Below are 12130 nucleotides of genomic sequence, written 5' to 3'. Positions count from 1 at the left end.
AAAAAAACAGAATGTTAACTTGAAGTTAAATATAGCCATTAAAGTACATAGAACTGAGTGAGTTCTAAATTCCATTATAAAACCTTAGCGTCATAAACAACGTATTTCTTCTGAGATTCGAATTTTAAAAAGCATGCAGAATGTCACCTGACACAAGTAGCCGCTCTGATTGGTTCGAAGTAATATTTTTCATTATTCTATTGTTTATGGGACATGCTTGGTGGCTGGTGATATTGGAATGTAAACTGTCGTCCAGTCGTTGTTTAAGAAATGCCTGTTGATACGAAACGAATACAGGGCCCAGAAAGTTCAACGCCTTATGATCTTTACTATGAAAAAGAGGATGAAGGACAAACACTCGAAGAGCTTTCAAGCAAGCGAAATGACGGCCGAAAAAAAGACCTGCTGCGCGAAATTTGTAATTTTGAAAATAAATTATTGGTTTTTTCTAGTTTACGTACTTGCTTACTGACATTTCTTTAATTTGATTTTTTACAGTCTTGAAAACAGCGGTTATCAGTCAAGCCAAAGGTTCTGCCTATCTAGAAATGAACAAAACAAAAGTGATTTGTTCAGTTTTCGACCCTCGAGAAATTCCGCGAAAGTCGGAATTCAGTGTAAATGGAGAACTTTATTGTGAATTCAAGTATGCACCTTTTTCCAGCCGAAGAAGGCGTGGCCATCAGCAAGATGCCGAGGAGAAGCAGATGAGTGTTTATCTAAAAAGAGCTCTGGAGCCGGCAGTGTGTAGGGTAGGATGTCACATTTAAAGGAAACATTATTGTCGTTATTCTCTGACTATAGTTGATTTCTAAACTTAATCCTCGTGAAGTACAGTTGAACTTTATTCCTTTTCAGCATGAATTTCCCAACCTTCAAGTGGATGTATATGTTTTGGTTCTGGAAAATGATGGCTCTGCCCTAGCTGCATCAATAACTTGTGCTGGTCTTGCTTTAGCTGATGCCAGTGTTCCCATGTTTGACCTCGTTGTCGGCGTATCAATGGTACTAGAATAACTAATGTTAACTTAACCCAACGTATTTGCAAAATGTGATATTTGTTTCAGAAATAGCAGTTATAAAGTTAAGCATCGTAGTCATTCCAAATTGTCTTCGGTAATTTTCTTTGTAATGAGGGCCCTCAAAAAACTTTGGATTCTTTGATTTACCTTTGTATTTTCCAATGAAAACTTCGACATTGTTAATAATAGATCATTTAGAGGGGTGGGGGTCTTCAGAATATTTTCACTTAGTTTTGAAATGAAATATTTGATAGCCGTCCGATAACCCCAAAGAAGAGCATTCAGTATGTATGATGCTGTGCCCCTTGGCGTGGTAATTAAATATATCGTGCCCGATCAACATTCTGTTATCGATGGATAATTAATTACAGGATAGAATTAAATGAAGTTATGCAACCAGTAAGTTAATGTTTAAAAAATACAATACTTTTCCATAGGTTCGGCTTAAAATAATGATTTTTTTCCTGTCCGAAATTTAAAATGACGCCTTGCAACATTAGGTATTCTTAATTTAAAAAAAAGATGTTATAATTCACGATATATAAGGTTTGTTTTTTTCGCGCAATGGTGATATTTTAATTTCATGCTTGATTAAGTAGGAAATTAACCATCAACCCTTCAAAGCCAGTATGTACACATCGCACACTGCTTGGTATGCCATTTTCATTTTTCCTGTAATCAAGAATATTTGGAAGAGGTATTACATTCTGATGAGATGTCTAATTTTCTTTGTTATTTCGAGAAGACTAGTTTTGATTTTTTATGGCCTTATATTTACAATTTTCCTGGGAGAAATAGAGTTACTTCCTCAAGATAATATACTCTTCATGGCGCGATTTTATTAGTTTTCAATAAAGAGTGTTTTCTTGTCGAAGTAGTGTTATTTCTCTCGGTCAAATCATGGAGCTCCTGAGGGGAGCCATCAAGTTTCTATGGTCAAGTTGAAATTTGTAGACTTTCAATGGTGTTGCCATGCATGTGAAATTCAATTAACCATATTCCATCACCCTTGTCATTAATATACTGAACTCTCAACCACTACGTAGTTATATACCATTCCAACTTTTCCTTCCTCTTTAGAGTTTGGATGTGCCAAATCAAAGATGGTATCATTTTACTTTCAGACTGCAAGTCTCACTTTCCCCCATTTCAATTTAATGTATCCTCAAAAGCTTTCTGCTCATCGAATTTTTACCTTCTCATCCCGTCTTGAGTTAGTTGTTACCTATTTCCAGGCAAGTTCCATGAATGACTAAGGTAGTTGTATATCAAGTGTTTATAATTATTTCCTGTAGTCGTCTGGTTTCTTTAAAAAAATGTACTCCTTGGTGTTAGTCATGATTAGTCTCATAATTGAATCATTCATTAATATATACACAAAGTAAATTTCATAAATATTAAGTCCTATAATCTCTCAACTTGATGAAAAATTTCCCCCAAGTTGTGCCATTCCCAATTATGAAGCACCATAACATATCTGAATGGAGTGAGTGGCAGTCTGGCACACCACAGCTCTTCAGAGGTAAACATACACCCTTGATTCCTTTTTTGTTTCATAATATGATACGTCAAAGTCATTATATTTATTTCTCTTTTGTGGAAGAAGTGGCAATTCGAACGATGCTTCACTGATTCTTTCTAAATGGTGTTAATTATTTTACAATAAATCAATGCCACAAATTTTGTTTCTGGATGACAACTCCACAACCACGTTACCCCTCTACCTAATGACGAATTGATATGGTCATTACTAATAGTGATTAATGCTAATATCTCTAATGGTTTTTACACTATGGCTGACATGGTATTGAAAGGCTGAAAAATTATTCTTTTCAGGGGATTACGTCTGATGGTATGAAGTTTACATATCCCACACTAGAAGAAGAATCTGCATGTTGCGTACCTCCGGAAAATGGAGAAGGTTCGTTTGGAAGAGTTTCTGCTGGATTTCTCCCATCATTAGGCCAGATGTCTCAAGTTGTCCAAGATGGGTCAATTGACATTAGAACATTTAGTGATCTAATTAAAGAACTAATTGACATTTCTCGTGAAGCTTACAAACTTTCACAAGAGTGTTTAGTGAAGGCCATACAGCAAACCAAGGATAGGAAAACACAGGAAGTGAAGAATTAAATGCTAGTAGATTAAGATAATAAATGTAATTTAAAAAATGTCTTTTGAATAATTAAACGTAATCATCCCTTAAAACTTCACTCTCAAAGAAAAGTTCACATAGTTCACATAACTGTCATTAATTCAACTAGTCCTCTGGTTTTTCCGGGGGTGGACCACATGGCTGCAACATTTTCTCCATCAAATTAAAGCGGATTCTGGCTTTTGCTTCGTTTTCGCTCGCAGCAAAGAAATTTAGCAGGTCAAAGTGTCCCATATATGAAGCATATGAGTCTCTATGTTGATTCACCATCCATTCAAATTTCGTAGTATCTGCATGCCCCGTCCCAATGTATTTAGACTGCAAATGTTCCAACTGGCTGTGAATGTTGTACCTGTCACCCATTGTTCCTGTAAGTATATCGAATAGAATTTGTTAGAGATGAAACGTACACGTGATATGCCTGTAGAGTTACTTAAATATCTGAAACGATTTTCACTCTAAATTATTTTGGGCTTGGGAAAGTGGATGTGTCACGGGCATGGTAAGCATCAAATTGTAAACCACAGACTTAGGGGTGGAAGTTGCACGATTTCTCAGTTCATAATTATCTGATTCGCAATAAATAATGATATTGAGAGCAAGTGGAACGAAAGGGAAATTTAACCATCGACTTAACTTACTAGGAGTTGAGTACAGCATAACTCAACATTGATGAGAATACAAAAGTTGATTACAATTCCTGGCCATGCGTAAGCCCGGGAATCTTGGGGCAAACGATTTAGTCACTTATCAAAACATTCTATATGGGAGCACGAAATACTATGCGTTTCAAAAACAACACCACCATATGAACCAATAACAATTATTTGAACAATTCAAACATTTGACTGAATCACAGGAATCCATAAGATTTCTGTGGCGGGGGCCCATTCTAGTCTATTGATGCTCGAGGGATACATTAAATATTGACAAATATAGAAAAATAATTTAAGCCACAGTCGGTAAGTATACTAACGATAACCATTACATTGCTGTATGACATGCTGAAATATACCAAACACAAAAATGCGAATAAATACCTAGATTAAATGACTTTCACTGAGAACTGGTCTTAATTGAATTTCCGGGTTTCTTCGCAGGATGCAGTTTAACACCTCAAATTACACCCGCTAAGATATCCTCAACTGTTTGGGCAGTGTTCTTCATACACTACCTATGAAGTCAATTGACGCTAATTTAATTTTAATTTACTTAAATTAGAGTTAACATTTTAGTCACATTTTCACTTAAATTTTAACACCCTATTTTTAAAGTGAAAGTTTTCTTAGTGTTGTCTCTTTTATCATTGTGGAAGCATTACTGTTGCACGGTGCCTCATTTGCCGCGTAGTTTCGAACGTTTTTGGCGGGATATATAATTAAATTTCTCTGCCGGGATTTTATTTATATTGGTTAGATGTGGAGGTAATTTTAAGCGACTTGAACCCTGTATTATTTAAATAAACTAATATAATTGGCTTATTTAATGAGTGCTTACAGTGTACGACACATTCGAAGTGGACTCCCGACTATTTTTGAAATGTTGTTTCAAGGCATTATTTGATCAATGCTAATTCATGTTTGTAAGGGTATCCTATTTAAATAATTGCTTTGTTCCTACATTGCTGAATATTCTTTTTAACATACCCCCAGAGGTGATATATCTATTGTGTTCGAGCTGGGAAAAACCGTATTAAGGTCAGTTCAGCTTGATTTACTTTATATATACCGAACTCCGATTTTGTCTCCAATATAGTTTGAATTTTACTGATAATCAGTTTATAAAAACCGAAAGTGTTTGTGTGCTGCAGCTACACATTGCACAAACGCTACAAATTATATTTAGGCAACCTTGCGATAATGCTCATCAGATTGCCAACTCAAGCCAATGTGTTAAATCCTATCTTACAAACTTTATAGATAAGGCATAGGATAACGTTATATGTTTTCATACCAAGAATAAAGTTCTTATTAAATTTGGTATGGACCAACCAAAATTCTATCAAGAGTATAATGTATTCTGGCCAGTATTTAAAGAAGATTTTAAGAATTTCATGTTGAATTAAAAGGGTGGTTTCATAAGCATGAAGGAATATATTCCAAAAACGTTTTGTTTTAATCCAAGAAATGTTTCTTCTAAGTTTTTTCAAATAATTACAAAGAATGATTACTTCTAATGTGGTGAACCAGAAAGAACAAGGAGCAGATTGGAAGCAAACAGTTAGAACAAAATAAGTTACAAGCAAAAAAATCTCGAAATGGTGATTTCATTGGGAAAGGATTCCAAAAGTTGGAATCTAGAATTGTTTGAGATATTTCCTTAAAGATGACTACCTCCTTGGGGTGGGACCATAATCAACTGTCAAAGATTATGTGAAAAGTGGATAAGAAAGGAAGGTGTGAACTCTAAGAAGCACACAGTCCATTAATCTGCCCTCAGTGGAATGCTTGCCTTGGTTTACAAATTTATGGTTAATCTGTATCTCTGTGGACCAAATGTAACATGATGATTGCTATATGCGGTATAGAGGATAAATCTAAATAATAAAAGGTTATGTGGTTTTCTAGAAAGAGAAAGGCTAAGTTGAACATTCAAATAGGAGGGCAAAAATTTGAGCAGGTGGAACAGTTTAAGTATCTCGGAAGTATTTTAGACCAAAATGGTCAAAGTAGAAGGGGCATAAGGAGAAGAATTGCATTAGGCAAAGAAGCTTTCACAAGGAGCAGGGAAATGATGACAATGAAGTCGGATAAGAATGTTAAGAAAAGTTTTGTTAAAACTTTGATATGGAGCATACTTATGTGCGGTTCTGAAACATGGTCTTATTTAAGTTGGATGATTAGGTGTATATAGATTGGAGGCTTTTTAAATGAGGGTGAGGAGAAGGTGATGTGGACAGAGAGGAAAAAAATTAGGAAGTGCTTGGTATGGTAATGAAAAGAGGAGATTGTAGGGAGAAATCCAAGGGAAGGAGGAAAGATGGATGTAGAGTATATTGATTGGCAGTGGGGTGTTGAAGACTGTGATAGAGGGTAGAATGTTAGGTAAACGAGGAAGGGAAAGGAGTAAGATAGGAATGTTGGACAGAATGGAGAAAGAAAGTTGATGTAGATAGAGAGGGGCTTGTTGTAGAGCAGGATGTTGGCTTGTGTGTTTTTATTAGGACAGGCAATAAAATTATTTGGTAACTTGGGTCCAACCAAAACCTACCTTAGCCAGTATATTACCTAAAATAATAATTTTCGTATGGAGTCCATGTTGAACTGAACAATCCGATAATGCCAAGTTTAAGAATTAGTTAAAAATTTGGACATGTTTATTTAGCACTAATGATTTTTTTAACTCCAAACAGAAAACATGGGAGAGTGAAAATTTATCATTTCACCGCCTTCCACTTGACTACACCACTGGATTTTTTGTAGTTGAATGGCTGTTGACAGTACTGGTAATTTCATATGCACATTCTACAAATATGCAGTTTTTTCTGACTAGAACTAATATAGAACTTTTATATTTATTTATTACTTTTGCTCTCCCAACATATTTCACCTCAAGTTGCCTATTCCCGTCTATATTGAGTATATACCCTCTTATGACCATTTATCAACGCCCAGTGAAGGAAGAAAATTAGGTGAGTTTACTGACTTTCAAAGCTATCTTAATTTTTTTTGTTGGAATATATTTATTGCTTATATTTTCTGTTCAATTTTTAATTGACTCAGTTAACCAGAAGCTCTCTATCTATGTTAAACACATAATCATGACTATTTTGCATTAGAATATTTCGGAATGAGATTAAGAAATATTCTCCATTATCATTTTGAACTTGATATATATATATATATCTCCCTGGACTACAACCTTGATGTGGTGGAAGGGCTTGTGAGTTCCGATGACCCCTAGAGCTGTGCTGGCGGGAGTATAATAATTGCTCCTGGTAGGGTCACCCATGCCAGATGGGTCGAAGGTTAGGAGACAGACGAAAGGTAGTCCACACAGCGTCTGTTCCTCAGTGAGGCGGTTGCAATGGCGTCTGACCCCAGTGGGGCGGCCAGTAAGTGATGGTGTCACGTTAAAAACACTATTGAGGAAGGCAACAGGAAACCACCTCAATTATCATTCCCAAGATTAACTTAAAAAAAAATTAACATGATGGACTATACAGAGATTTTGAGTCCTGGCAACTATGGGGCTCGGCCCAATCGGTCGTGTGTCGTGCCCGGCAGCGGGGGAGGCAAGGCTTCCGCGGTCGTCATCCCACGAAACCCTTGCAGGGGAAAACCAGCAGCAGCAGGACAGAAGACGCAGGAGAAGAAGACCAAATTAGTTAGAATAGGAATGTGGAATGTTAGGACAATGATGAGGACAGGGAAATTGGAGAACATTAAGCAAGAGATGGAACGGGAAAAATAGATATTTTAGGTCTATGCGAGGTGAGATGGAAGGATAGTGGGGATTACTGGAGTGATCAGTGTAGAATAATATACACTGGCGGGGACGAGAGCCAACGAGGGGTTGCCATGGTATGGAAGAGGTAAGAAGAAGCATAGTCAACATAAAACAGGTAACGGATAGAATATTACGGTATACATGCTACCAAGCAACCATATGGAGGAAGAGGTCAATAGGATATACGATCAATTAGAGGACATAGTCGCGTGTGTTCCTGCAGGGAAACATTTGATAGTGATAGGGGATTGGAATGCAACGGTAGGCAAAGGAAGAGATGGTAATGAGGTGGGGACTACGGTTTAGGCACAAAGAATGACCGTGGGGAGAAAGCAGTTGAGTTCTGTAGAAGACAGGTGTTAGTCATCACCAACACTTGGTTTAGACACTACAAAAGACGCGCGACAGTCAGTGCGAAAGATATGGGATGAGAATCAATATAAAAAGAACAAATGTTATGCAATTTTATAGAAAGAAAAGTCTAAGCTAAACATTAAAATAGGAAGGCAATTACTAGAGCAGGTAGAACAGTTACTTATCTCGGGAGTGTTTTGGACCAAAATGGTCAAAGTAGTAGGGACGTAAGGAGAAGAATGGCGCTAGGCAAAGAGGCTTTCACAAGGAGGAGGGAGTTGATGACAGGGACGTTGAGTAAGGATATTAAGAAGATTAGATTAGAGGCTTTTGAAATGTGGGTGTGGAGAAGAATGGAGAAGGTGAAATGGACAGAGAAGAAAACAAATGAGGAACTACTTGGTATGGCGGGCGAAGAGAGGGGTTTTTTGGGAGACATCCTATGGAGGCAGGAAAAATGGATGAAGGGCTTATTGATTGGAAGTGGGATGTTGAAGACGGTAATAGAGGGGAGAATATTAGGCAAAAGAGGAAAGGGTAGGATCAGGATAGGGATGTTGGATGGGATGAAGGGAAGAAGGTAATACTGAGAGATGAAGAGGTACGTGATATAGAGTAGGTTGCTGGATTTTGTGTTTTGTTAGGAGTCACAAAATATTTATTTGGTAGTTGCGTCCATCAAAAATCCTACCTTAACTGGTAGATTACCTAAATAATAATAATATATAATATATACTTAAGGCGGGATATTTGCTTTATTTTATGATGATTAGGTTGAAAGAAAGGAAATTTTTATTTTATTCTTTAGCAATCTTAGAATATAAAAATTTGCTTAAGCAATGACATTTTGATAGTGAAATTTGTTTAACAGTTTTTCAATTCTATGCATGAGGAGTTAATACAAATTTATATATGAATGTATGTGCTCTTCTAGTTCTACTAATTTAATAGTAAGCTTCTATTTTTCATTAACTTTGCTTGAACTTCAACTCCTCATCACATCTATACATTTAAAAAAATCCAATGTAATTATCTGATCAAGTATTAAAAACCATTCTGAACATTATGATAAGTTTCAATGCAACAATTTCAGAGTGTAAAAATCATTCGCCTAGTCAAGGCGAATGATTTTTACACTCTGAAATTGTTGCATTGAAATGCACATTAGCGGATGACTCCGTTAAAAGTTACTGTTGCGGCATCTCCCGCAGTTTCTTTGGAATTATGATAAGTATTTTTCAAGGTATTCGATTTAGTAACCACTTTAAAATACGGGAATCCTAACTAATATTTGTATCCATAATAATATTCCATTTTTAATGTTACTGGTCTAGTAAGATCCTGTAAATTTCTCTGAAAGGATTCATTATGTGAACCTTAATTGTCAAATATACACAATTTGTGAGATTTTAAAATTTTCATAACCTTATTATTGATTACCTTGAACTTGTTAGTTGTAGTTTCTGCCATCAACCAAAGCAATGTTTGCCTCTTCGTGAAATTTATTACAAGAATTTTGTTTCCCACAGTCTCAAGTATCAAAATTACTTAGTGACTCTATGGATGATGAAATAAACAACAGAATTATATAAGCTTTTCATGAACCCAAATATAGTCCCCTAATTTACATGTGGCATTTTTAAATATTTACTTATTAAGAAATGGAATTCATAATCAAAATTAATGGGTGAAAAATTTGATGAAAACCCCAAATGCAAACCTCTTTAATTCCATAAAACCTATGATGTGGGAAGAAAACTTGGTGATTCATAATGATGACACATTTCACTGTTCCACAAATAGAACATTAAATTACATTGGAATTTCCCAAGGATAGGTCATCAACTAGTTGCAATCATTGCCGATCACATTATAAAATTAAAGTCAAAGGTATGGTATGAAAATCAATTACAAAAAACAAATGTTTTTGAAGAGGATGCAGGCTAAGTTAATATCTAATAAAGGAGGGAAAAAATTGATGTACAGGTAGACGAAGCATATTACGTATCTTGGAATTGTTTTGGGCCAAGATGGTCAGAGTAGTGGGAACATAAGGAGTAAAATTGAATTAGGCAAAGAGGCTTTCATATGGAAGGGAATTGATGGCAGGGACTTCGAGTGAGGATGTTGACAAACAGTTCATCAAAGCTTTCATACAGAGCATGGTTTTGTACGACATGGAAACATGGTCATTGAGGCAAGATGATAGGCATAGATTGGAGGCTTTTGAAATGTGGGTGTGGGAAAGGATGGAAAAGGTGAAATGGACAGAAAGGAAAAAAAACAAGGCTTGGTGTGGGAGGAGAGGGATGTTGGGAAAAATCAAAGTAGGCAGGAAAGACGGATGCAGAGCATTTTGATTGGCAACGGATTGTTGAAGACTGATAGAGGGAAGAACTGAAAGAGGGAAATTAAGGAAGGAATAGGAAAGAATAGGCATTTTGGCCAGAATTTTCCTATCATTGTTCCATCTAAGTTAATAAAAAAACGTACTTTGAATGGTAGAATACCAATCATAATAATATATTTGAACTGGCACCTAAAGCACTGATATAATTTCAAGTCTTAGAAACTGATAACCAGTGTAATGTTTTGGGTCATGTGGGTGTAATGGTACTCTCTATAGGGTGCAAAGCATACAATAGATGAAGAACCCTTGCTCATCATTGAATTTTGTTAATTGAAATATTTATTTTAGCAATCTAAGAAGTGAAACATGAGCCCTGGCAGTTGAATATTTCCCTCTACTCTTTTCATAGGGATCTCATTTTATTCCAGCAAACCAATTCTTGGTGATTAGAATAGCTGAGAAAACAGAAAAAATCGCTTATATCTGAAATGTACACAAAGGCTGAAAATATGAGGCACATAAATGAAAAAGGGGGGGATTGTTCCATTTGCCTCCTCCCACCATATCGGCGTCGATTTTGTCGAAACTCATATAAATATGGAGTAGCAGCTACCAACAGGGGAATATTCCGCGCTGGTTCCTTGAGTCCGATGGAGTTGGTAGGTATTTATAGCCTAAGAATATTGAAGAGAAACTTCCCGGTCACTCTCCGCCAGCCCGCGGGGGTCCGTCTGGGTGCAGTCCGCGCACGCGTTCGTGCATGGGGCAGTGGCCGTCCGCATTGACACATTGCATTGACCTCCATCGTCTTCAGTTCCAATTGCACGGTGCCACGCGACTACCGCTACTTCCTCTGCCTTGATCGTCCTCCCCGGATCATTCCCTTCCTCATCCCTCATCCTTAAAGCGAGGAAAAAGCTGCGGGGAGGATGTTGAATCTCATTTCGTCGCGGTAATGCCGTTGAAACGGTTCGTCCTCGGTCTTCCGAAACGCGACGTCGGGAAAAGCGTATTTTTTGATTGCGAGCTCGGATCGCTTGCAGCCGGTGTACTCATTTAGATGACACGGTAGCGGCTTCAAGTTCATTGTTCTCCTCTCTGCGGTCATTGCGGAGAGTACGACTTGAGTGAGAGTTCGGTTGGTCACTGATTCGTCTAGGTCTGCAGAAGATTCCACAATCCATAGCTGGGTCGCGATCATGCGCCACTCAGCATTGCCTCGTCTGAAGATCTGATGAAATTATTTTGCGAATAACGATTCGTAGTGGTATTACTTATGGGGAAACGTCCGCTTCGAAATACTATTTTCATAAGACAAATAATTTTAGCAACAATTGATGAATTTGGGGATATTAAGCTCATGGTTGTATCATTGATGTCATCTGATTGTTCTGGTATTTGGTAATTCTACGCAGAATAATAGTAATAATCATATGTGTCCAATTTTCAAAGCAGGAGTTGTGAATTCAGTAGTCAATGCTCTTATGACGAAAATTAAAATATATTAATGTGGGGTGATTATAAAAGTTTCAATTATTTCTGTGTAAAACGACAGAAACACCTTTTTACTGTTAGATTTTATGTTAAATTTAAAAATGGATGGGCATTTATTTGGGAAGTGATACCTTGGTGATTTAAAGTCTGTGACTCGTTAAATATGAGATGTGTCATTTAAACACCAATGCCGTGTCGGTGACATGTTCTGAATATTAATTATAGAGTATTCCATGACAATATTGTTAATGAGAATTGGACTACGTTACTCAGCCAAATTTTGGATAAATATGTGTGATGGCAGGT

The 12130-nt window shown here is 36.8% G+C and overlaps 2 protein-coding genes across 2 annotated transcripts; one reads left to right on the top strand and one right to left on the bottom strand.

Moving 5' to 3' along the window:
- Positions 1-214: 214 nt before the first annotated feature.
- On the top strand, positions 215-3282 carry LOC139694837 (exosome complex component MTR3-like). Its single transcript, XM_071593355.1, has 4 exons — positions 215-418; positions 499-752; positions 859-1005; positions 2859-3282. Exons 1-4 carry the CDS (start codon positions 271-273, stop codon positions 3153-3155), a joined length of 846 nt encoding a protein of 281 aa, XP_071449456.1. The 5' UTR covers positions 215-270; the 3' UTR covers positions 3156-3282.
- Positions 3167-4335, bottom strand: Sf3b5 (splicing factor 3b subunit 5). Its single transcript, XM_071593356.1, has 2 exons — positions 4218-4335; positions 3167-3545 (listed from the first exon to the last, which is right to left on the bottom strand). The coding sequence occupies exon 2, from the start codon at positions 3538-3540 to the stop codon at positions 3283-3285; it is 258 nt and encodes an 85-aa protein (XP_071449457.1). The 5' UTR covers positions 3541-3545; positions 4218-4335; the 3' UTR covers positions 3167-3282.
- Positions 4336-12130: the final 7795 nt, after the last annotated feature.

The sequence above is a fragment of the Hetaerina americana genome, unplaced genomic scaffold (genome assembly GCF_022747635.1).
Source record: "Hetaerina americana unplaced genomic scaffold, ioHetAmer1.1.p SCAF_57, whole genome shotgun sequence".
NCBI lineage: Eukaryota > Metazoa > Arthropoda > Insecta > Odonata > Calopterygidae > Hetaerina > Hetaerina americana.
This window is presented reverse-complemented; position numbering and strand designations above follow the sequence as displayed.

Coding starts and splice junctions, on each gene's coding strand:
- LOC139694837 (XM_071593355.1), top strand. CDS start 271: ATGCCTGTTGATACGAAACGAATACAGGGCCCAGAAAGTTCAACGCCT. Junction 753..858: donor TGGAGCCGGCAGTGTGTAGG/GTAGGATGTCAC, acceptor ATTCCTTTTCAG/CATGAATTTCCCAACCTTCA. Junction 1,006..2,858: donor TCGTTGTCGGCGTATCAATG/GTACTAGAATAA, acceptor TATTCTTTTCAG/GGGATTACGTCTGATGGTAT.
- Sf3b5 (XM_071593356.1), bottom strand. CDS start 3,540: ATGGGTGACAGGTACAACATTCACAGCCAGTTGGAACATTTGCAGTCT.